This window comes from Gopherus flavomarginatus, chromosome 1, assembly GCF_025201925.1.
Source record: "Gopherus flavomarginatus isolate rGopFla2 chromosome 1, rGopFla2.mat.asm, whole genome shotgun sequence".
NCBI lineage: Eukaryota > Metazoa > Chordata > Testudines > Testudinidae > Gopherus > Gopherus flavomarginatus.
Window position 1 is genome coordinate 113,643,578 of NC_066617.1, and position 25,484 is coordinate 113,669,061.

Here is a 25,484-nt window from a genome sequence, read left to right on the forward strand (position 1 = left end):
TTTCTTTAACAAATAAGTTACTGATTGGAAGTCAAAAGAGCGGCCACTTTGTTACTTCCTGAATCACACTTCCACTAAAGAACATCAGCTCGTGAAAGCCTGCATCCAGCCAATAAACCAAGATTCCCACCAAGAGGGAATAGCAGATGGCACTAGTACAGGGTATGTGTCACCCATGACTAAGAAAAGTAAACATCCTAGAAGCTACTGATATACGGTACTGTACATGGTTAAAAGCCACACAATTCCCTAGCAGCACTGACACTTCTTTCCCTGTGATTCTACTGATTTTGCATATATTTTACTTGAATATCAGACCTTCACATTGTAATTATTCACAGAGTTATTAAACAGAGAGAGGGACTCCATTCTTAGGAAAGATTGAAGAGTTAGACCATAAATAACTATAGTTTGACTGAAGGAAAAACAGCATGCATGCTAGTTAAATGATGGAGACATCAAGGAGAGGGCAATCATTTAAGGCAGTTTAGGAGACATAGGTGCACAATCAAGAGAGAAGATCAGGTGTCCCTTCCTCCCCCACCCTTATCAAAAAATCCTACTTCTAGATCCTGAAACAGTTCCTCATGGAAAGCAGTTTAAGCCCTATCATCCAAGATTTCAAGACCGTGTTGAAGAAAATAGTTATATTCCTGAGGGCATTCTGCACCAAAAAATTAAACATTCTGCACCCAATATTTTAAAATTCTGCAAAATTTATTTGTCAAATAAACATGGAGGCTCCAGCATGGCATTGGGGAGCACAGGCCACTGGCTGCACAGAGATGGGAGATAACTGTACAGTTTTCCCCGGGACACGGACTCAAAGGTGAGGCTGCACCCAACCCTGACACAATCCAAGGACTGGACCTGCCCCAGAAACACCTCAGGGCCCTGCCCTTCTATGACAGCTGCACCACTTGTGGGCAGGCAGGCTCAGCAAGGCATGATCCAAGTGTGAAGAGGCTTAGTGTAGGAGGATCCAGGTGTGGCTGAGAGGGTTCTATGTGGGGCAATCTGAGTGTGGGCAGGTCAGTGGAGGATCTGGATGCACAGCGGCTTGTTGCGGGATTTGGGTGCAATGGTAATGGAACTCAGCGGGGGAGGTCTGGGTATGTGGAGGTCCAGATGCTGGAGTAGTGGGGCTCGGTGGGCTGGGGATCCATGTGCAGCTGATTCGGGGTCAGTAGGGTGGGGATCTGGGTGTCAGTCACTTGTTGGGTGGTACCAGTGCAGGGGAAGTGGGGCTCAGTGCAGGGGCTTGGGGGGGGTGAGGCTCAATGGGAGGGTCTGGATATGAGGTGGTCTGGATGCATGGGAGTTGGCCAGATGAAGGAGCAGCTCCCTATACAGTGATCTCCCCTGCAGCTGAAGAGTGATGGGTGCAGGAAGCTGGGGGGGGAGTTTGCAGAGCTTCCTGTAGCCAGGGGGAGAAATCTGGGGGTGGGTCTGACACAGCCCTGGATGCCGTGCAGAGGAAGAGAAAGTCCCGTCCTCTCCAGCCCAGCCAGGACTAGCAGCTGAGCCTAGCACAGAGTAGGAGCCACCAGCCAGGTCCTCCCCAGTCCTACCCCCTGCCCCCCAGTGATTTCCCTCTCTGCCAGCTGTCCCGGGCATATGAAACACACTGCTTAGGAGGGTTGCATGACTGATTTTATGGCTTCTCTTTGCTTCCCGGCAGAAAAATGAGTTTCTGAGGTGGAACCAAAAGACATCTGGGGGAAATCTGCGCTACTGCGCATGCGCAGAATTTATATCCTCACAGGAGTAATAGTTGCATATATACCAAACTATCAGGAACAACCACGCCCTGGCAGAAAGATGGACTTGATCTAGCAGAGCTTTTCCATCTCTACCTTGCATTAGTGCATGAGAGGAAATAGTGAATTCTGCTACCAATAGAGAACTTCACTACCAAGGAGTAGCTTTAGTGACAGCTTCAGTACAAATAGGAGTGTACATATTACTTTGAAGTTATAAACTCTTTGGGAAAGGGTTTTGGCTATTTAATCTATTCAATCATATGAACATCAAAGGATGATAAATGAAACAACAATAGTATCAAAGAACAATGGAGAAGGATGAGGGTCACAGTAAGCAATGAGACTTTTCTTAGATGTGTAACTGTTCTTGGCTCTTAACATTTATATGTATTAATATATGTCTATGGTCCAGGACATAGACTAGACTAAGAATGGTGGAGTGGAGATCAGCACTGGAAGGGTAACTCAGCATGCCATATTTTAAAGGATTGCTTTACAAACATTGAACAAGTGAAACAATTTTCTCACCAGCATTTTGTACAATGAGATGCTTTCCAAAGAAATTAAAAATGTTTCTTCCATCTGCCTGCTTGCTGCTGTGAAGCACTGTTTCCGCTTTACTGTTCTCCCTTCTCTCATGCAGTTCTCTGAAGGACTGGCAGATCTAGGCCAGTGAGCATCAGATAATTGTCAGAGAGCTGAATAGCTAGGTAGCTAGCTGAACTAAAAAAAAAAAGTTATGAGACAGCTAAAAAAATCAGACAGACAGACTGTCTGGGAAGAAGCAGGACACAACTGAGTATCGGCATTCCAATTTCCCTGGGGGAAGAGATGGAAGGACGAGAGGTGTTTGGGTGGATTTAAGACCAGAATTAAAATGATGCATAGCAACATTTCCTGTGATGCATTTCACAGAGTAATTGTAACGTGCTTCGTACAATTGCAGAAAATCAGTTTGTTAAGCAATTAATACTGGAGTGAGAATTCATAAAAATTGCTGGTGTTGGTGGAGTTTATGTTGAACAAATACAAGTGGTGTATGTTTGGAGCAGAAATCCCCCCTTCCCCAACCACTGGATCCTACATCCATTTTGCAGCAAAAACAGTTTCTAAATCCTTCCTAAACAGACCATGGCCAGAGGTGGTCAGACATCTTTCTAGGTGGTAGAAATAATATCAAGACAAAATCCTGGTTCCACTAGAAATGACAAGCACTGGGACCATCTTAACTGTGACAATCACAATATGTTAGAACATCTGGTCAACCTGAAGATATTAAGATTCGTAGGTGGCAGGACACATGGGGAATGAAACCAGACAGCCACACTAGTCCCATTAAAGTGAGTTTATTTTCATCTTGTCTCCTTAATAAATACTGCCTTTCTATGAATTTTTCCTGTAACCAAGCAACGTTATTACTGCATGGAAGTCGGTGAATCAGAATGGGACATGACCACATGAGGTTCACTGTTTGAAAGTCACTGATAACAAGGAAATAAATCTGGTAGTTTAAAAACCTTACAATAAGGTGAACCTTTTAATAGGGATTGTGGAAAACAAATTAATCCTATTAATTCCTCATTCTATGTACCTTCTGTAGCTATTTAGTTTAATCACAGATTATTTCTCCTGTGTGAACACAGGAGATCTTGAAGAATAAAGAGACAAAGATGGTAATACACCACTGGATAATTTAAAGCTCTTTTCAACAATAAAATTTTCCCAGCTTCTATGCTGTGCAACTATGAGCACATCTGGGGATGCAGGCTGCATATCCAGCCCAAAGAAAACCTATCACAGTGCCCAAGTAGCTACTTCCATACACTACTGATCAAAACTAGTTAATCAGGATTTAATACGTAGTATACAGCTGTACAATCAATTGTGTATGAACAGACAGTGAATAGGTAAAGTAGGTGCAAAAGCTGCAATGAACACAGAATATTATCTCCACAAGGCACGAGAGGAATTTTTCCCTTTCACTGGAAGCCTCTTGACTTGCCTGGCCTTTTCCCCTTGCTGTTACTCTAGGAAGTTTGTGGGTTTGGTTTTTATAAATAAAACTTTAAATTTCTCCCTAGCTCACTGATATTAGCCAGAAGATTTGTGGCATCTTGATTCAGTGAGAATACAGAAGTTCCAGCACTCAGGAGTGTCATCTACATTACAGTTCCCCTGGCTGACTTGCATCAGTAATCATCACGGAGCATGCTCCATCACCTTCAAGTAAATTGTCAAACGAATTTGGACAGACAGCTGCCACAGAATCTCTGCAGGAAAAAGCCATGCAGAATAATAGTCTGGATCCAGCACAGAGAGGAAAATTACACCAGTCTATTCTATTCTACATAGGTTCTTATATCATGCTAATCAGCTTAGTATCTGAGCACCTTTCAGCAGTGCAGTAAGCAACGTGACTGATATCTGTCATGTTTCACTTCTCTCATCTGCTATCCAGGGGGAGAAAAGAGTGCAGTGAAATGTTTTATTTTGGTATGGGCTTTCTTTGCTTTGTTTTTTGTTACTATATATTAAAAAAATGTGTTGCTACATGTTTATGTTAGAGAGAACAAGGTCAAAGAAATCCATCTTGTGCTAGGAACAGAAGGCAGCAAAGTTTGTGATGGTTCTTAGTGTGACAGGCTGACAATATCCTAGTCAAGCCTTACTGATTAAATGGAACCTGACTGAATTAAGTTTAATACCCCTGGGATCCATTGTATTAAAAATGTAAATGTTTGTTTATGTACTATTGAACACTGCACGGAACTTGCAGGAAAATGGGGTTAATGTGCTCTCTGGGAGATAAGAGGAACTTCAAAGGATTTTTGGAACAAAACATGTAAAGTGGATCCTGCTGGAAATAGCGAGGGGATGAGGAGAATGTAAATGATCCACTTAAATCTATCCTTTTTAATCTCTGCCCTGGATCTCCGTGACTTCCGCATCTGCAGCGGCTGGTGTGGCTGACACCAGGGTCAGCTGTTGCTTTGGCAGCCCCGGCAACTGGTCCAAGGCAACTGGCCCTGGGCACAGCAGTGGCACCACAGGTCGCCTCCCAGCCTGGAGTGGCGGTGGGGCCCTTGGTCACCTCCACCCCAGGAGCAGCATCATCTACTGGAGCATCGCTGCCACTTTTTAGTAAAAGTCACGGACAGGTCACTTGCCGCGACTTCTCGGTTATTACCCTGGACCTGTTTATGACTTACTAAAAAAACTGTGACAAAATCGTAGCCTTAGCTGTGATGAACCTAAACTCATAAGGAAACCCCTTGTGTGGGGTTTTGAAGGACTGCTCCAGCCAGAGGCCATGCAAGGGCTGCGGTGAACTCTGGTAAGCTTATTAGCACATGTATAGGTCCTTTTATTGCTGTTAATGTGTTCTCTGTAGTGCTTCAGTTTAAGAATAAAATAGGCTTGCACAGGAACAATTGTCTGGTAACTCAACTGTGGGCAGTCACACTTATTAGTCTCTGAAGAGAAGGCAAAAGAAGCTTGCTTAGGCAGCCTATCTTGTGCTGGGAATAACAGTGAAGGCAGGGAACTTGGGAATCGCATAGCAGTGTGAAAGCAAGTTACCTAGAAGGGAAAAGTACAGAGAAAAAAGTATCAGTCTTTTCAGGAAAGAGACAGGGAAAAATGGATTTTTGAACAGCTGAAGAAAAGCTGGCTGGTTGAGCTATGCAGAGAAAGGCAGCTGAGAACTGAGGACCAGACAAAACTGCAGCTAGTACATTTGCTGTATTCTAACGAGCAGCAGCAGAATAGTCCAGGTGCGCAGAGAACCTCCAGTCTGCTGGCAAAGGATCCAGCAGATGGGAGAATCTTGGAGCCAACTCCCTGGAAAGAAACAGGGCAGAGATGGACAGATGCAGCAACTGTGTTCGGTCCAGACTAGTACATCACTGCAACAGGAGTTGTGCAGAGTCCAGTAGCCAGAGCAGGAGAAGCTGCAGCTGGAGAGAGACAAAGTGCATCTGGAAAACTTAGCAGCTTGAAGATCAGGAACAAGGGAGAGCAGATCGGGAGCAGCAGCATCAGTGGAGAGAGAAGAGAAAGAAGAGCCAGAGTCAGCATGAGAAGGAAAGGGACAAGAAGGGGCACTATCAGCTCAAGATGGAGAGACTGTGCCAGAGACACCAGGAAAGACATCATCAGTTTGATGTACAGAGACTGCCAAGTAGAAGAATAGTCCATAGGTAAAGCCAGTCCCCAGGTACCTGTCCCAATGGGAGGCCTAGACTCTCAATTACTTCCTGGCTTTAGGAAGGGGGATGACATGGATATGTTCCCAGACGTTTTTGAAATGGAGTATGAATTGAACAAGATGAAGGAAAGAAGATATGATAAGGAACCTGGGTCCACTATTGCCTTGGACAAAGGTCTTGGACATTTTTACCCTTATGGGTAGCATATAAAGATTATGATAATTGTAACCAAGCTTTACTGCAAAAGTTTAAACTGACACTGAAGCATTTAGGAAAAGGTAATAGGGAGTTCAGGAAAAAGGGGCCATGATCTATGATGAGGTTTTAATTCAAATGAGGAGTTATGTAAAGAAATGGGGAACTGATCAGGGAGCTAAAACAAACAATCAGTGAGGCCTAGAAATTAATGGGTATAGAATGAGCCTATAAACTTTGCCATGCCAACCTGAAATCATGTTAACAGACAGTAATCCTAGAGATGTTACAATGGCTGGAAAACTGGCAGGTCAGGATATGGATAGTCATCCTGGTCTGGAGAGAAAACTAACAAGGATGAAATGGCATCAGAAGACAGAGATCAAACCCAAGAGCAGACCCACACCCAGCAGTGAGGGAAACCATCTCCCAGAAGCCTTGGAATGGGCGAGGATATGTGGTGCACCATATGCGGCCAGCAGGGTCACTGTGCCCAAGAATCCCTGCAACATCTACTAAGTCCCTTGGGGTTCTGAAAGGCCAGCTATACCCCAGACACAGAGTGATCTGGTGACTGAGTCATTCCACAGTCTTGGATGGTCTGCCGAGAGAGCATTGCCTCCTGCAAAGATGAGTTTTGGCTTTACTGGGGAACGCTCTGTTTTGCCAGAGGAGTGCCATGGTATTCACCCTGGAGCTTTAGGAGACCTTTTAGATCCCCTGGGTCCAAGTCATTCAGCATCTTGAAGATAAGGACAGAGACCTGAATCTTTATTTGAAGTTCTATAGGAAACCAGTGTGTGGAATGGAGGACAGGTTTGACACAGCTCAGAATAGCCTGCACAGCTGAGGAAATGTGCTGAAGCATTTGGGACTAGTTGGAGTTTCCTAGGCACTGAAGTCTTCATGCTGCCGTATTGTAGTCCAGCTGAGAGCATGTATAACTGAGACCACGACTTTGGCCACCAGGGTCAGACAGAGTCTCCCCACCATCTGCAGACGGTAGAAAGCATTACTCACAGATGCTGCTATATGAGAGCTCAGTGTCAGCGAGGAATCCAAAACCACTACTAAAAACTGTAGTTAGAACATCCTCCAGAGCTACAGATGTACAGATATGTCTTTGTAAGATACCGTACTAGAGATGCAGTAAATCACTTTTCTTTCCACCACATAACAGGATTTAAATTTCATCAGGTATGAAATAAGAAATTATGTGATACACATCATGCAATCGGAGGAACACTTGCAGGCAGGCAGACAGGCAATCGACCCTGTTTGTACCACTGTGTGTGATTATGGTGAAGCTGGGCCCAAGCTAGAGCTCAGACATATCTGTAGTGGGAGCAAATTCCGAACTACCTACAGCACTCTGCCTCAGTGACCTGGAGCATCATGTTTCACCTCTGGATTGTCAGAGAACTTTGTGGACCTTGAGGACCACAGTGATCCATGCATGTGTCACCACCAGGCAGGGTTACTGTAATCCACTCTATTTTAAGCTGAATTTGAAGACAATGTGCAGGTTCCAGATGGTACAAAATGCGCCTGCCTGCTTCCTTTATGGTGGAGGCTGCCGTGAACACATCAGAACCGTGCTTAAGTCCCTTCACTGGCTTCCAGTCAATTTCAGAAGCCCGTTGAGGGCTTTTTTCCTAATTTTTCAAAACAATTAATAAATCAAAACCCAGCAACATTAAAGACTGAATTGTGATCTACAAACTGCTGAGCTTATTTGTTGCTGAAAGGAGTCCTAAGGAAACAAGAACTATCCTTTTACCTTTGAATGCCAGGAAATAATATAACCAAAATTGAGGGGAAATAATTTTATATTGGACTCTGTTCAGCAATTTAGTCACTTGCTCTGGCTGCATCAGGACTGGTATATAACGAGTGATTATTTCCAAAGATTTAAGTTATTTTTCAGACAGACACCAAGTACTTACACTGAACAAAGACAGGTTCAAAGTCCAAGGCTAGTTTCAAATCCAAATCTTGGGTAATATGTACGACTGTGAACATTCTACACTTTATTTCCAAAACAGCGCTGATGAATTAAACACACACACTTGGCTTTATCTTTACTTCTTGTTATTTCTATCTCCTAAACTTTGGCAGGTTAGATGAATGTTACTTAGTGATTAATCTATCAACAGCAAAGAAACTGGCATTGCAATTCAGGTCTGAGATCTTATTTCCTTTCATCACAGAGAGATATTTAAGGTTGGCAAGACTAAAGCAGTCTCCCCCAAAAAGTATTGAAGGGAAAAAAAAAGTGTACGGTACCTGTAAACTAAAGCTACAATTCTGTTAAAAATACAGCTTCTCAACAGAAAAAGAACAGGAGTACTTGTAGACCTTAGAGACTAACAAATTTATTTGAGCATAAGCTTTCGTAGGCAACAGCCCACTTCATCGGATGCATGCAGTGGAAAATACAGTAGGAAGATGTATATATACACACACAGAAAACATGAAACAATGGGTGTTACCCTACACACCCTAACGAGAGTGATCAGTTAAGGTGAGCTATTACCAGCAAGAGAGAAAAAAAAACTTTTTGTAGTGGTAATGAAAATAGTCCATTTGCAGCAGCTGACAAGAAGGTGTGAGGAACAGAGTGTGTGTGTGTGTGTGTGGAGGGGGGAGGAGATAAACATGGGAAATAGTTTTACTTTGTGTAATGACCCATCCACTCCCAGTCTTTATTCAAGCCTAATTTGATGGTGTCCATTTTGCAAATTAATTCCAATTCAACAGTCTCTCATTGGAGTTTGTTTTTGAAGTTTTTTTTTGTTGTAATATTGCGACTTTTAGGTCTAATCTAGTGACCAGGGAGACTGAAGTGTTCTCCAACTGGTTTTTGAATGTTATAATTCTTGATGTCTGATTTGTGTCCATTTATTCTTTTGCATAGAGACTGTCCAGTTTCATGCCTCCAGCTTCCATCTCGGGCACATCGCACGATCCATTGTCTACAGCCAAGCACTGAGGTACAACCGCATCTGCTCTAACCCCTCAGACAGAGACCAACACCTACAAAATCTCCACCAAGCATTCTCAAAACTACAATACCCACATGAGGAAATAAGGAAACAGATCAACAGAGCCAGACGTGTACCCAGAAGCCTCCTACTACAAGACAAACCCATCAAAGAAACCAACAGGACTCCATTGGCCATCACATACAGTCCTCAGCTAAAAGCTCTCCAACGCATCATCAGGGACCTACAACCCATCCTGGACAATGATCCCATACTTTCACAGGCCTTGGGTGGCAGGCCAGTCCTCACCCACAGGCAACCTGACAACCTGAAACATATTCTCACCAGTAACTGCACACCGCACCATAGTAACTCTAGCTCAGGAAGCAATCCATGCAACAAACCTCGATGCCAACTCTGCCCACATATCTACACCAGCGACACCATCACAGGACCTAACCAGATCAACCACACCATCACCGGTTCATTCACCTGCATGTCCACCAATGTAATATACGCCATCATATGCCAGCAATGCCCCTCTGCTATGTACATCGGCCAAACTGGACAGTCGCTACGGAAAAGGATAAACGGACACAAATCAGATATTAGGAATGGCAATATACAAAAACCTGTAGGAGAACACTTCAACCTCCCTGGCCACACTATAGCAGACCTTAAGGTGGCCATCCTGCAGCAAAAAAATTTCAGGACCAGACTTCAAAGAGAAACTGCTGAGCTTCAGTTCATCTGCAAATTTGACACCATCAGCTCAGGATTAAACAGAGACTGTGAGTGGCTTGCCAATTACAGAACCAGTTTCTCCTCCCTTGGTTTTCACACCTCAACTGCTAGAACAGGGCCTCATCCTCCCTGATTGGACTACCTCATTATCTCTAGCTTGCCTGCATATATATATATATACCTGCCCCTGGAAATTTCCACTACATGCATCTGACGAAGTGGGTATTCACCCACGAAAGCTCATGCTCCAAAACGTCTGTTAGTCTATAAGGTGCCACAGGACCCTCTGCTGCTTTTACCATGATTTCAATAATTTTCACTCCACCATCAACCTCATCCTGGACCAGTCCACACAAGAGATCCACTTCCTGGACACTACAGTGCTGATAAATGATGGTCACAACCACCACCCTAGACTGGAAACCTACTGACCACTATACTTACCTACATGCCTCCAGCTTTCATCCAGACCACACCATATGATCCATTGTCTACAGCCAAGCTCTAAGATACAACCACATTTGCTCCAACCCCTCAGACACAAACACCTATAAGATTTCTATCAAGCGTTCTTACAACTACAATACCCACCTGCGGAAGTGAAGGAAACAGATTGACAGAGCCAGAGGAGTACCCAGAAGTCACCTACTACACAGGACAGACCCAACAAAGAAACAGAACGCCATTAGCCGTCATCTTCAGCCCTCAACTAAAACCTCTCCAGCGCATCATCAAGGATCTACAACCTATCCTGAAGGATGATCCCTCACTCACAGAACTCAGGAGACTAGCCAGTCCTTGCTTACAGAAAAGCCCCCCAACCTGAAGCAAATACTCACCAGCAACCACAGACCACACAAGAAAAGCACTAACCTTGGAACCTATCCTTGCAACAAAGCCCATTGCCAACTCTGTCCACATATCTATTCAGGGGACACCATCATAGGACCTAATCACATCAGCCACACTATCAGAACCTCATTCACCTGCACATCTACCAACGTGATATATGCCATCATGTGCCAGCAATGTCCCTCTGCCATGTACATTGGCCAAACCGGACAGTCTCTACGTAAAAGAATTAATGGACACAAATCAGATGTCAAGAATTATAACATAAAAAAAAACAGTTGAACACTTCAATCTCCCTGGTCACTAGATTACAGACCTAAAAGTCACAATATTACAACAAAAACAAACTCCAATGAGAGACTGTTGAATTGGAATTAAAGTTGCAAAATGGACACCATTAAATTAGGCTTAAATATAGACTGGGAGTGAATGGGTCATTACACAAAGTAAAACTGTCTCCCCATGTTTATCTCCCCCCACTGTTCCTCACACCTTCTTGTCAACTGCTGCAAATGGACCATTTTCATTACCACTACAAAAAGTTTCTCTCTCTCCTGTTGGTAATAACTCACCTTAACTGATCACTCGTTAGAGTATGTATGGTAACACCCATTGTTTCGTGTGTGTGTGTGTGTGTGTGTGTGTGTGTGTGTGTGTGTGTGTGTGTGTGTGTGTGTGTGTGTGTGTGTGTGTGTGTGTGTGTGTGTGTGTGTGTATCTATATCTACCTACTGTATTTTCCACTCCATGCATCCGATGAAGTGGGCTGTAGCCCACGAAAGCTTATGCTCAAATAAATTTGTGAGTCTCTAAGGTGCCACAAGTACGCATGTTCTTTTTGTGGATACAGACTAACATGGCTGCTACTCAAACGTCTCAATGGAGCAACCCAAACAGTTTAAGGCACTGGGATTGGTTTGGTTCATGCAGGTACACCTCATTCCATCCCTCATTTCTGCCTGCTTGCTTTTTATGAACAGGCAGGCCCAATACAAAATGCTTTAAGATAATTTTGATACCCTGAATGCACTCAGAGGAGCAGAAAGAGGGACACACACAGCAGGACCCCAACATACCAGGCCCAAAACTATTTGCAATAGCATTATTGCTTTTTAGCTGCAAATCTGTACTTCTCATCTTGCAACAGCATTGCTGGAAGTGGCCCTGTCTGGAGGAGGTTCTTTTGAGATAAACACATTGGACTCATGGCTAGGAGGGAGCAGTATCAGCTGCAAAACTACCTGAATTATACATGTTCACAGTTACCCAATAGACAGGTGGCCTTGTAATCTATAAGTTACTACAAATTGGTGTTTAAAAAAAAAAATCAGTCTATTTTTATGGATTTCCTACTGCTCTTCATCCATTAACTTTTTGTATTTTTGTTTTTGGGGAAAATAACTTAAAAAACCAAAACATTTTTTAGCTTGGTTTCAAATAATCAGTTACAACAGGACATTAAGGCAATACAGAAAGGCTATTAAGCTGAGCAATGTTTATATACGCTCTTCACTAGAAACAAGAATCTTTTTACGAGGAGTTTTATGCACCAAAAGCACAGCTTCGTTTTGCTCATGTTTCCTGAACCAAAACTTGCCCTCAACACCCACTGATTTTTTCCTCCCTTAAATATGAGATGAATTTGATATTTATGAAAGGTGCTGTAGTGGCACCACTAGGGAGTGACCTCCCCATTTATCCACAGTACAGACAATAGCAATGCTAGTTTCCACCACACCAGGAATGTGCCTCAGCCTAACCTGGATGTGTATTACCTTAGGAAGAGAGGCTCAGTCTCCATACTTGTTCATTTATCTGTGGAGACTGAGATACAGATTATAATCATCACAGTTGCTGTCACAACTGGCACCCACGGACACGTCCATTCGGAAATAAATTGAGATCTTTTTATTTCCTAGAGGACAACATTTTTAGATTGCAATGACTTTTGGTCACTATCAACCTGGGTTAAATGTTAACCAGTGACCTCAAGGTGAAAAGGTTTACATTCCACTACCAGCATTCTTAGTGCTGATATTTTTGTAAACCAGAGGAATGTATTCTGCACACAAAAACATGGTTTGTGTTTTACATATTCTAACTCAAACTTGTAGCTATGAAATTATAGAAAGGTAGGACTGGACGGGACCTTGAGAGGTCATCTAGTCCAGTCCCTTGCACTGGGGCAAGACTAAGTATTATCTACCATCCCTAACAGGTGTTTGCCTAATCTGTGCTTAAAAACCTCCAATGAACACAGATTCTACAACCTCCCTAGCTAATTTGTTCCAGTGCTTAATTATCCCGACAGTTAGGAAGTTTTTCCAAAAGTCTAACCTAAATCTTCCTTCCTGCAATTTGGGCCCATTGCTTCTTGGCTTGTCTCACTGTTCTCCTTAATCACTGAGATCACTCTCCTCTTTATAACAACCTTTTATGTACTTGAAGACTTACGTTCCCCATCTTCTCTTCTGCAGACTAAACAAACCCTATTTTTTCAATCTTCTCTCACAGGTCATGTTTTCGAGACCTTTAATCATTCTTGTTGCTCTTCTCTGGACCTTCTCCAATTTGTCCACATCTTTCCCGAAGTGTGGTGCCTAGAACTGGACAGTATTCTCACCGAGGTCTTATCAGTGCTGGGTAGAGTGCAAAAATTACTTCTTGCATCTTGCTTACAACATTCCTGCTAATACATCCCAGAACGATGTCCACCTTTTTGTCACAGTATTACGTAGTTGATTCATATTTAGTTTGTGATCCATTATAACACGCAGAGCCTTTTCTGCAAAATTCCTTCCTAGGTAGTCATTACTGATTTTGTATTTGTGCAATTAATTATTCCTGCTTAATTGTAGTTCTTTACATTTGTCCTTAAGTTTCATCTTCATTATTTCAGACTATTTCTCCAGTTTGTCAAGATCATTTTAAACTCTAATCCTGTCCTCTAAAGTGCTTGCAACCCCTCCCAGCTTGGCACTGTCCACAAATTTCACAAGTGTACTCTTTATGCAATTATTCAAATAATTTATGGAGATATTGAATAGAATCGTACCCAAGAAAGATTCCTGAGGGACCCCAGTAGATATGCCCTTCCAGCTTGACTGTTAATCACTGGGAAACTGTACTCAGAGAGCAGTTGTCAATCACTTGTGCACCATTTTATAGTATAGTAACTCCTTACTTAACATTGTTGTTATGTTCCTTAAAAATGCGACTTTAAGCGAAACGATGTTAAGTGAATCCAATTTCCCCATAAGAATTAATGTTAACGTGGGGGTTAGGTTCCAGGGAAATTTTTTTTTTTTTTTTTACCAGACAAAAGACTATATTAACACACAGTTTTAAAAAAACAATTTAAGACTGGTACCCAGTGATGATGATTGTGAAGCTTGGTTGAGGTGGAGGAGTCAGAGGGTGGGATATTTCCCTTACTGCTAAATGATCAACTAGCAATTGGCTGAGCCCTCAAGGGTTAACTCTCTCACTCTACAAGGCAGCAGGAATGGAGGACGGAGGGGAGACATCGCAGTGCGAGAGAGATACGAGCATTTCCCCTTTAAGTACACTACCTTGTTAATTAGATCAGCTTGTTGAGATCACAGCTGCTGCAAGCTCCCTCCATCCTGAGCTCTGGTGTCTCCCCCCTGCTCTATGGAAGATGGGGTAAATGGGTTGCAGGAGCAGGGGGAGGAGGACACCCTGACATTAGCCCCCCTCTTCCTTCCCTCCCTCCAGCACAGCAAGCAGGAGTCTCGGGGAGCAACTGCAAGTCAGAAGGCAGGAGCAGCATATGGAGTGGGGGGGAGGAACAGCTGAAATGCAGGCAGCTGCTGCACAGGGAATTTAGGGGAGTGGGGAGCTGACAGGAGGCTTCCGGTCCACCCTGGTTCCAAGCCCCCACCAGCTAGCTCCAATGGGCTGCTCTTCCTGCAAGAAGTGGACAAAGCAGGTAGCTGCCAAACAACGTTAGAAGGGAGCATTGCAAACTTTAAAAGAGCATGTTCCCTAATTGATCAGCAATGTAACAACAAAACAACCTTAGCCAGGATGACTTTAAGTGATGAGTTACCGTAGGCATGTTTAGGCTACGTTTCCCTAGTTGGCTTATGAGAATGACATGTGAGACAGTATGAAAAGCCTTATTAAAGCCAAGATTATACCACATGTACTGCTTCTCCACCCCACCCTCTGCTTCACAAGGCTTGTTACCCTGTCAAAGAAGGATATTAGGTTGGTTTGACATGAGTTTTCTCGACAAACCCATGTTGACTGTTACTTATCTTTTTAATATCTTCTACGTGCTTACAAACTGATTCATTATTCGCTCCATCGCCTTTATAACTGGGCTATGATTCTCTGGGTTATCTTTATTCTCTTTTTTATAGATAGGTACTATATTTACCCTTTTCCAGTCCTCTGGAATCTCTTCCCATCATCCATGAGTTCTCAAAGATAATGGCTTAGAAATCTCCACAGCCAGTTGCTTCAGTATCTTGTCAGGCCCTGCCGACTTGTTTAAGTAATTCTTAACTTGTTCTCTTATTTTAAGCCTCAGATCCTATCCCGTTTACACTGATGTTCTCTATATTAGTCATCTGATCACTGCTAACCTTTCTGGTCAAAAATGAAAGAAAAAAGGCATTTATCACTTTGGCTGTTGCTGCATTTTCTGTTACTGTCTTTCCCTCCTCGTTAAGTAATGGACCCACCCTGTCCTTGGTCTTCCTCTTGCTTTTCACATATTTGTAAAATGTTTTCTTGTTATCTTTTAGCAATCTTTAGAGGGCAAATCAAAGTGAATATGTAATTCATTGGCGGGAGTGAGGGAAATATACTTCCTCCATTCAATGTGCACATTTGCATAATAAAGAGTAAAGAATAATACGTTCAATATAATGTGTTCTTCTCCCACACAACCACCCACCTCACTACCTAGGGTTCCCATTTCTGCTAGAATCTGAAATGCCCCCTTAACGCCGCCTACTCAGCTGGGCTGTTTTGCTCACCATATAATTTAAATATAGGAACATATCCTTCCAGCTCAAGGATGCAGGACTCCTTCTGAAAACTAGCATGAGACTCATGGAGCCCCTCAGTGCCAAATGGCAGAGGGTAAACAAAACCATAACTCATCAGGCCTGACCCACTCATTGCCCCAATTCACCTTTGTCAATCTGTAGCTAAACGGTGTTGTGTGAAGTGTCATATGCAAACTGGTAATATACAGAGTCTAAACCCTAATCCTATTGTTTTGCTGGCTTGACTGTGTCTCCAATGTAAATTAAGCAAAGTGAAACCAAATACAATGAAAAGGACATTTACTTGTAAGGTAAACGAAGGCGAGCAAGATGACCACTTAATAATCTCAAAGGAGAATGGAGGCTGCACTCCCCAGGAAGCCTGCCTGTCTCTTGAAACAGGGTCAGCTAGCCACAGAATGACTTATGTAAACAGAGTATTTGCATCTGTACTTACCTTGTGGCTTTGGACTTGAAGCTGAACGTGGGGACTGTTTAACTGGCACGTTTCCATTTATTCCCTGAGCCACTTCATTGCATGCGTTCTGCTTGACTAGCCAGGTTGTGCTATTTGCTGAGCAAGACTTAGTTAGGAGACTCTTTGGACAGGTGCTGCTGTCTATAGGGGGGGGGGGGAGAGGGGGAAAAAAAAAAGAAGTAAGCATGAATAATGCGTAGGATAGCAAGGATATAATGTTCTACATCAGTGGTCTCCAAAGTGGGATGCATGTACCCCAGGGGCTCTGCAAGAAGATCCTTCGGGGTGCGTGGCAGGAGGAGCGCCACTGGAGCAGTGCCATTCAGGCAGCTTTTTTTTTTTGGCGTGCTTTGGCAGTTTGGGGGGGGGGGGAGTTTGAGTGGCTTTTGGGGGGGGGGGCGGCGCTTGGGGCAGCAAAAATGGTAAAGCTTGTCCTGCAGCACGGCAGAGGGTGTGTGCTCAAAATTTTTTTTACTGATAGGGGCGCACAATCAAAAAAGTTTGGAGACCACTGTTCTACACAATATGTTCTATCATTTCACTTCTACAGAGAAAGTTACGAATGATTTTGTGGCAGCCCTGGGTACTGAGTTTCACATTTCCAGTTACTGTTCCATTTAAATGTCTATAAATAGTATCACTCTAGATGTGTGCTCTTTCTTGGTAAAATTAAAGAATTTGTTTAATTTTAAAAAACGTGTTGCGACATACAGACAACCTCTCAAATGTTTTCATATCTAGCAATATTTTGTGAACAGATATAGATATGCAAATAGAGTGACCAAACAACTATTTCATTTTTCTCTACATTGATTTTGCCAAGATGCACACTTAGCTACCTGGATCGGCAAATAGATACTTCAATAAAGACTACCATAGTGGACATTTGACTGACTAAAGGTAACAACTTTCCTATACGATCAACCATGCTGGTGATAATGGTTTACGTACATAAAGAAGGAATCTTAAAATTGCCTTTTATCTCATCTAACTGTATTTGTTGTTTCCTTCTCCAAGCATTCTATCATAAGCATCTGAAAATAAATCAGCTATGTTTCTCCCAGCAAGATGTGATTTATGCCAACAAGCGAAAAGGTATGTTATCTTCTTTGCCTAAAGACAGCTTGATGCAACACCAGAGGTTAAGATCATTTTTCACAAACACATTGGAGATTACAAATGGACTAGCTGTATTATTCACTCTTTTCAATCTCACATTCAATTAATATTTAATTCTCAAGAAGCACTTCTTGACTGGCTACTTCTACAATTCCACTAATTTAATAACAGAAAAATAAGATAATCAGATATTTAAGACCCTGAGTCAAAGTTTTCAAAAGTAAGAGCCTTTAGTGAGGTCAGTAGGAGCTGTTCGGTGCACAGCATTTTTGAAAGGCAGGCAGGTGGGCTAAATATAGCTTTAGGAGTCTTAATTGTAGGCTTTTATGTTTGAAAATTTTGATCATGGTTTCTTAAACCCTACCTGAAAAGTAATAAAAGACCAAGACTAGCATAAAAGGCTTCCAGAATCGTTTCCACTGAAAAGCTGATAATTAATAAATTATTTGAGATTTAAAACATATATGCCCCACCCCCCACACACACACAAAAATCCCACCAAAGGGCTGATTTTATGAATGGGCTAGACTACATTTGAGATTCCTGTCAAATGAACAATCTTTTATTCAAAATATAGGAACACTTGTCCTGTTTACAACACAATATTTGTTGGAGTTTTAAAAGTTGTGTAGAAGTTTAAGTTATATTTCAAACTTTTGATGCTATTTTCTTCAAAAGCACATGAACTGGCTACTATGAAGTGTAGTTTATTCTGGCATGGTTAATAGGTTATGCTTAGTTTTCATGAAGGGTACCCAGAACTTAAACTGAGGTAGTGCAAGGAAACCTTGGTGTAAGAAATCCTTTACAATGTTTAGTAGTCATAACCTAGGGCAGGGGTAGGCAACCTATGGCACGTGTGCCGAAGGCGGCACGCGAGCTGATTTTCAATGGCACTCACGCTGCCTGGGTCCCAGCCACCGGTCTGGAGGGCTCTGCATTTTAATTTAATTTTAAATGAAGCTTCTTAAACATTTTAAAAACCTTATTTACTTTACATACAATAATAGTTTCGTTATACATTATAGGCTTATAGAAAGAGACCTTCTAAGAACATTAAAATGTATTACTGGCACGTGAAACCTTAAAATTAGAGTGAATAAATGAAGATTCGGCATAGCACTTCTGAAAGGTTGCCAACCCCCACACTAGGGACATCTGATGTACAATAAATCTCAGGAACTGTCAGCTTTGGCTTCAAACCAGTGTCTTAAAAACAAACTTAATTTAGCCTGGAAGGCAACAGAACTTGGAAGTGCTACTTACAATCCTATTAGGTGTGCAAGAAATAAAACACACTGCAAAAGGCTGCAGATTTTAATGGACTGCTATAGGTTTGTATTGCATTTGTTTTCAACTGGAGAAAAACGAAACATTTGTTTACCCCTGCAAATTTGTTCTCTGCATCATATATTTACAAATCTTGACTGAAACTCCCAGAATTTCAGTTGTTTACCAATATAATGCTAGCTAGTTACTTTTACAGTGTTAATACAGGAATAACTTTTACCATCCCCAAACTAAACCATTGCGGGAGGACAAAGGAAGAGAAAAAGATTGTGTGAAATATATCCCGGTGGGATTTTCCAATCTATATATCTCACTACCAGGAAGGAGGGTTAGGCATCAGAAATTTGATGAGTATTTTATTATTCACTTTTGCCTATCACCTGCAGTGAGGTTAGAAGGAATCCTCCATCTGTTCTAGGCTGTGAGATACAGTATCTAATTTTCCAGAAAATTTTAATTAGGAACATCTAGTCATATTTCATCTGCCACAGTTAGAAGTGCCAAAAAGAGGGCTGATTTGCATTTGTAAAAAGTAAAAAAATATTTTGGCAAGGTGCAGATCCTCAAACTGTGGTTCTGTAGGGCAGGCCATAGGAAGATGGAACAAGATCATTAGGTTTTAGGTCAGATTTTTTTACTTTCAATCCTGTTCAAGACACCTAGGTATACACCTCCAACAGTATGAAATGTTTTAGGGTGTAGTCTAAGCCAGTGGTTCTTAACCAGACATCTGGGGCCCTACGGGGCTGCAAGCAGGTTTCAGAGGGGCCGCCAAGGAGGGCCAGCATTAGATTCACTGAGGCCCAAGGTAGAAAGCTGAAGCCCCATCGCATGGAGCTGAAGCCCAGGGCTCTGTGTCCTGCTGCCCGGGGCTGAAGCCTGAGCTATGTAGCTTCGCGGAGGCCCCAAGCAACTGCCCTGCTTGCTACCCCCTAATGCCAACCCTGGCTTTTATATGCAAAATACCAATTATTGTGGTACAGGTGGGCCGTGGAATTTTTATAGATGCTGGGGGGGACCTCTGAAGGAAAAAGCTTGAGACCCTCTGGTCTAAGCCACAGGGATACATAGACTTATTCTTGTCACAAATGAAAGTCAGTCAAATGTTTTCAGGAGGAAGAACTATTACAGTTTCAAAGTCAGTTTAAGAGTACAGATTTTTTTTAAGGTCACATTAATGATTACTGAATTCACATGTACATTCCCATGCACACTGTCCACAGCAAATATAGTTTCTCACTGTTGTGGTGCTAAACTAATTCAAGGATATATTCCACAGATGTCTTTAATATTTTTTCCACACTTCACCAATTAGAAAAACGATCTAATTATCTGACTACCCAAGCCCTTAATTAAATGTTCTTTTCTGCTTTGCAGAGTAATTTCAGTAAGGTTGAAACCTGAGAGAAAGCTAGTCCGACAGATAAAACGAGAACAAACTGCAGATATCCTGAAAGGCCAACAATTTTAGAATAAAATGGTGTTTATCAAATTGTTTTCAAAGCACTTGCTGTCAGAGTTGAATATTCTTATTACACCACTATCTTGATTTCTTAGATCTCCTGCAGTTTTGATGACTATCATTTGCAATAAAAAAGGCAGGTTGCTTATCAAAAGATAATAATATTGCAAAAGCTTTCTAACCAGCTACCCTGGATTTGCTTTTGGAAATAGAAAGTATGGGAAAGGGGAATCCAGTGGATTCATTTCTGATCCACACAGACATACTGAGCTTCCACAGAGCTGAGCTTATTAAGCACATGGGAGGCATCAGCATCCTGCCCCTAACTTTATGTAAGAAAACAAAACCAGCTCTACGATTGCCAGGGACTGCAGTAAGGGGTGAAGGATTTGCTCCATAAGGGTACAACTCTTTCCCCAAAGGTATCATTTGGTAGAGTGAGATCTGTGGTAAGAAAATCCAATAACCCAGAACAAGCCAGAGCACATAATGTGAGTGTATAATAATTCTGAATACTTTAAGTGAGAAAACGTGACCCAAAAGGGAGTGGGACTCAGAGTACCTCGATTCCACCCCTGGCTATCTGCTCAGCTTCTCTTAAAAAAAAGTCATGTATGTATCACAGTGGACACTCCAAAAGCAAAAGTTCCCAAAAATCAGTGGGCATTTTTTAAAACGTCAGTGTAACATCTCATCTGCCAGATGGAGTTACTTAACATTGCTTACCCAACTCTGTAAAGTGATGTAAGAGTGGTATGAACATTTTATTTTATTTAATACAATTAACTTTATGAGGCTGATTTGTGAAGATCCCTCAATTCAGACTCACATCTGGTAAGTGCAGTTTTGTGAATGCAAAGGAAGCATAGGCTTACTTTATATAATTTACACATCCCACTACAGTTGCTGATTTACTAGCACAGGGGTACGCAATCTATGGCATGCGTGCCCAAGGCAGCACGCAAGCTGATTTTCAGTGGCACTCACAGTGCCGGGGTCCTGGCCACTGGTTCGGGGGGCTCTGCATTTTAATTTAATTTTAAATGAAGCTTCTTAAACATTTTAAAAACCTTATTTACTTTACATACAACAATAGTTTAGTTATATATTACAGACTTATAGAAAGAGACCTTCTAAAAACATTAAAATGTGTTACTGGCACGCGAAACCTTAAATTAAAGTGAATAAATGAAGACTCGGCACACCATTTCTGAAAAGTTGCCGACCCCTATACTAGCACAATAAGATAGACATGTAAATCCCATCAGCTGCATCCACTAAACTGTACATGCAAGAAAGGACACAATTCAAGGAAACCGCAGGATTTCCACTGGTTTTGGAATGAAACCATGGAAAATCAGAAGTTTCAAGCATCTTTGATACAAAACTAGAAAGAGCCAGCCCCAGCTCATGAACAGTAATTGTTAGAACCAAACAGGGCTTTTTCAGGTTTAATTGAATCTGAAAGTAACTAAAACTACAGAGTGTGAGGCAGGAAATCTACACATTCAATAGCTGGGGTGGGAGTGAGGGGGGTGGGAACTGCTGACTTGCCCTCAATTGTTTACACATTTGTATTTTAAAGCAATTGTCAGTTACAAACTGTAAATGCTTTAAAGAGTCTGCTCACTCTGTTACTCTGTTCTGCACAGAGTTCTGAGGTTATTTTAAGGCGATGCTCGCAGTGGTAAGCCAGTGATTAAATGCTTTAGGCGGTCAATGATGCTGTTAATAAGAGAAAAGCAACTGTCCGGGTAGGTCTACACTACAGCAGCACAGCTATCAGGGGTACCAATGCAGTGTTGTAAACAGTTCCTTCACAGGTGGAAGGAGGGTCTCTTGATACAGGTAATCCACCTATGTCAACCAAAGAATTCTTCCATCAACTTACTTGGGTCTACACCAGGTGTGAGGTCAACCTAATTACAGTGCTCAGGGTGTGACATTTTTCAAGGCTCTGAGGGAGATAGCTAGATTGACCTAATTTTTAAGCATAGACCAGGCCCTCTATGAAAGGACTAGTGGGTGGAATATTCAAGAGGAAACTAGTTTTCCTCTTGCTTCTCTGCAAAAACCTAGTTTCCTAAAAGCGTTGTGTAAATTTCCACTGGGCAAATATCTGGGATTATGTTTGAAAGGTTGAATTTAGGCATTGAACAGATCTTTATGGGCAAAACATATGCCAGAGAGCAAATTCAAGTAAATATTAGTTCTGATATGTGAAAATTGGTTATTTTTACTATGTTATTCTCTAGCCCAGTGGTTCCCAAACTGAGGTTCATGAAATATGACAGGGGGTTCTCAGGGAAAAATTCCCTAATGGCTGACAGAGCTTCCCTAGGGACCCCGGGCAGCAAGGGACCAGCAGCTAAGCAGATCAAAGCAAGCATATCTATCACACTGAGGAGATTTAAACTTCAAGACTCCTTATAAGAAATGGAAAGGGAGGTGGATATTTTTTGCTGTTTTTACAATTAAATAGGCAGCTAGTTTTGTTTTTTAAATTATTATAAAGAACAAGTTTAAGCTTTGTTGTAATGTGCATTGTTTGCCTGGACTGCTCAAGCCCTGAATGCTTGTGTAGGAGGAAATCTGAGATGGCTTCTTAAATACCTTCATGCTGTTTCTCATCTGATACTCCTTGATGAAACATAGGAGCCTTGTCTTATAAACAGGCTTATTCAAAGTGATACAAGCTACTGAAGTGAGAAGAATGTTGCAATTTTCATAACGTAATAAAAATACTGTAATGATAAATAATTAATAAGTGTGTAATAATCATGTCAAACACAAATTTTATATTTCCAAGATCACTGCTTTTATAATTTATACTCAGGTAAAGGAAAAAATACCTAGAAATGTTCATTTTTAGGAGGGGGTTCACAAGACTTGACATTTTATTGAAAGGGGTTCACAGATTGTTAAAGTTTGGGAACCACTGCTCTAGACACAAGCAAAGAGATTTTGTATGCTGCAGTAGACAGTAGAAGCACATCCCCTCCCCCTAACTTTCCCCACAAACCTTCCTACCCTTCCTCCCCCACATTATTTTCAATAGTTAAGTGTATGTTATACATCCTGCTAATGTTCTCTGGGCTACATTAATTCCCTCTTCTTTTGGTGTATACCATTTGCTGCAGCGAATAAAATCAATCCTCACCAGATTTGTCATATCATTTTAGAGGAAGCAAGAAGGCATTTACCCTGTTTTCTCCTTACTAACAAGGTTTAGTGCCTTTATTGATAATGTTAATAGTGTATTTCCAAACACATTGTTCTATTTTATCTCAGGTTCAATTTCACACCAACAATATTCAAGCCAAAGCCTGAGCTGGATGCTGAGTACTTACTACCCAATATTTTCTGGGAGAAGCAAAATATTTCACAAGTGGGTATTTACTCTACAAATGTTTTTCTGGTGTTTTACTCCCCCGGTTACCCAAGCATGACCAGTTAGTACCCTTCTGTTGATGTTGCACCAAGTATTCAGCTTTAATAGAGGTTGTGCAACATATAGATGGAACAAACAGGAATATAGGATTTTAATAGCATACTTAAAGCTGATAGACCTAAAATTAGATACCAAAGCATTGCTTGGCTTATGGGTGTGAATGAGACATAAACAACCTTTCCTTTTCAAGGATGGTCAATTCTTGATACCAGGCAGGGTGTTTTATGATCAGTCATCTTCACTACCCTCTCTGCTCGTAAGTTTGATGGAGAAAGGAGGATAAGAAATAGGGAAACATGCATGTATGCGCACACAACCTGTTGCAGAACTCATACTGGAAGATAACAGCTGAAATGCGGAGATTTTATTTACAGTGGTTGCTATTAAACTATAAACTTTTGCCAACAGTTACCCGATATCGGTGTCGCCCTATTTTGTCCCATACTTCAAATAGTAGGTATCTGTGGCAACTCTGTGATAACAGTCAGTCAAGTTGAATTTTCAATAGCTTCTTGATTTTGCAGCCTTCATTATAAAAAAAGGCTACAGAAATTCACAGAAGTTACATTTTAAATAAAATTTTAAAGGTAAGAACATGCCAATCATTTATTTTTTGAAGTATTCTACAAAATTATATAATACTGAAAGTTCTCTTAAATTCTATAGAATAGTTTAATACAAAATACCCTTACTCTTATAGACTTTTCCATAAATGTAGGAAAAGGCAAAAATTTTCCATCCTCTTTATCATGAGGAACCCCAAAGCAAAAGGGCTCAAATCAGTTTTAGGACTTCAAACAAAAACACCCACACAAACACCCCTCCCCCTCAAAAAACTACCCTGAACCCCACACAAACCTGGAGGAATTTAACTTATTAAAACAATATATGCAGAAGATAATTTCTTCTGCAATACTCACCCAAATATACAAAGATGACTGCCAAACCAAGTAAGCTCATTTTATAACACACACCTAAACAGAAAGAAGTTGATCTGAGGAATTTAAAATAGTTGGACTTTCGAGTATTTTTCTATATCTATCAATTGCTTATGTCCTTATTTAACCAACAGGTTTTCTTGATCAAAATCACATATGTAATCCTTCAGTCTTTCTCTTTATAAATATATCAGAGGGATTAATATTAGAGAGGGAGAGGAATTATTTAAGCTTAGTACCAATGTAGATACAAGAACGAATGGGTATAAACTGGACACTAGGAAGTTTAGACTTGAAATTAGACCAAGGTTTCTAACCATTAGAGGAGTGAAGTTCTGGAACAGCCTTCCAAGGGGAGTAGTGGGGGCAGAAGACATATCTGGCTTTAAGATTAAGCTTGATAAGTTTATGGAAGGGATGGTATGACAGGAAAGCCTAATTTTGGCAACTGATCTTTGATTATCGCCAGATAAGTTTGCCCAGTGGTTGGTGATGGGATGTTGGATGGGATGGGAACTGAGTTACTGCAGAGAATTCTTTGCTGAGTGCTGGCTGGTGAGTCTTGCCCACATGCTCAGGGTTTAGCTGATCGCCATATTTGGGGTCGGGAAGGAATTTTCCTCCGGGGTAGATTGGCAGAGGCCCTGGAGGTTTTTCGCCTTCCCCTGCAGCGTGGGGCATGGGTCACCTGCTGGTGGATTCTCTGCAGCTTGAGGTCTTCAAACCACAATTTGAAGACTTCAGTAACTCAGGTATAGGTTAGGGGTTTGTTATAGAAGTGGATGGGTAGGGTTCTGTGGCCTGCTTTGTGCAGGGGGTTGGACTAGATGATCACATTGGTCCCTTCTGACTCTAGAATCTATGACTATGAATCTATGACTCTTGACACAGACAAATTCTCAGATAGGTCAATAAGAGTTGTGCCTCCCTGAGAATTGTAGGATTAAGCTTTAAGGATAGAGTGGAACATCAACAACATG

General features: G+C 41.7%; 1 protein-coding gene across 6 annotated transcripts in view; it reads right to left on the reverse strand.

The window, feature by feature from the left end:
* Window positions 1-25,484, reverse strand: part of FGD4 (FYVE, RhoGEF and PH domain containing 4) — a 217,671-nt gene that overhangs the window by 64,832 nt on the left and 127,355 nt on the right. For 4 of the 6 annotated variants that reach the window (XM_050918294.1, XM_050918313.1, XM_050918303.1 and 1 more), the window contains exon 2: window positions 16,224-16,385. The exons of 1 other annotated variant lie outside the window; for it this stretch is intronic. Coding sequence is in view for 2 of the 5 variants with exons in the window: in XM_050918313.1 (XP_050774270.1) it covers window positions 16,224-16,385 (162 nt within the window). In the remaining 3 variants the exon portion in view is untranslated. Of the gene's footprint in view, window positions 1-2,291; window positions 2,487-16,223; window positions 16,386-25,484 lie in introns of those variants that run through there. One more of the 6 variants, XM_050918323.1, reaches the window with a different exon arrangement.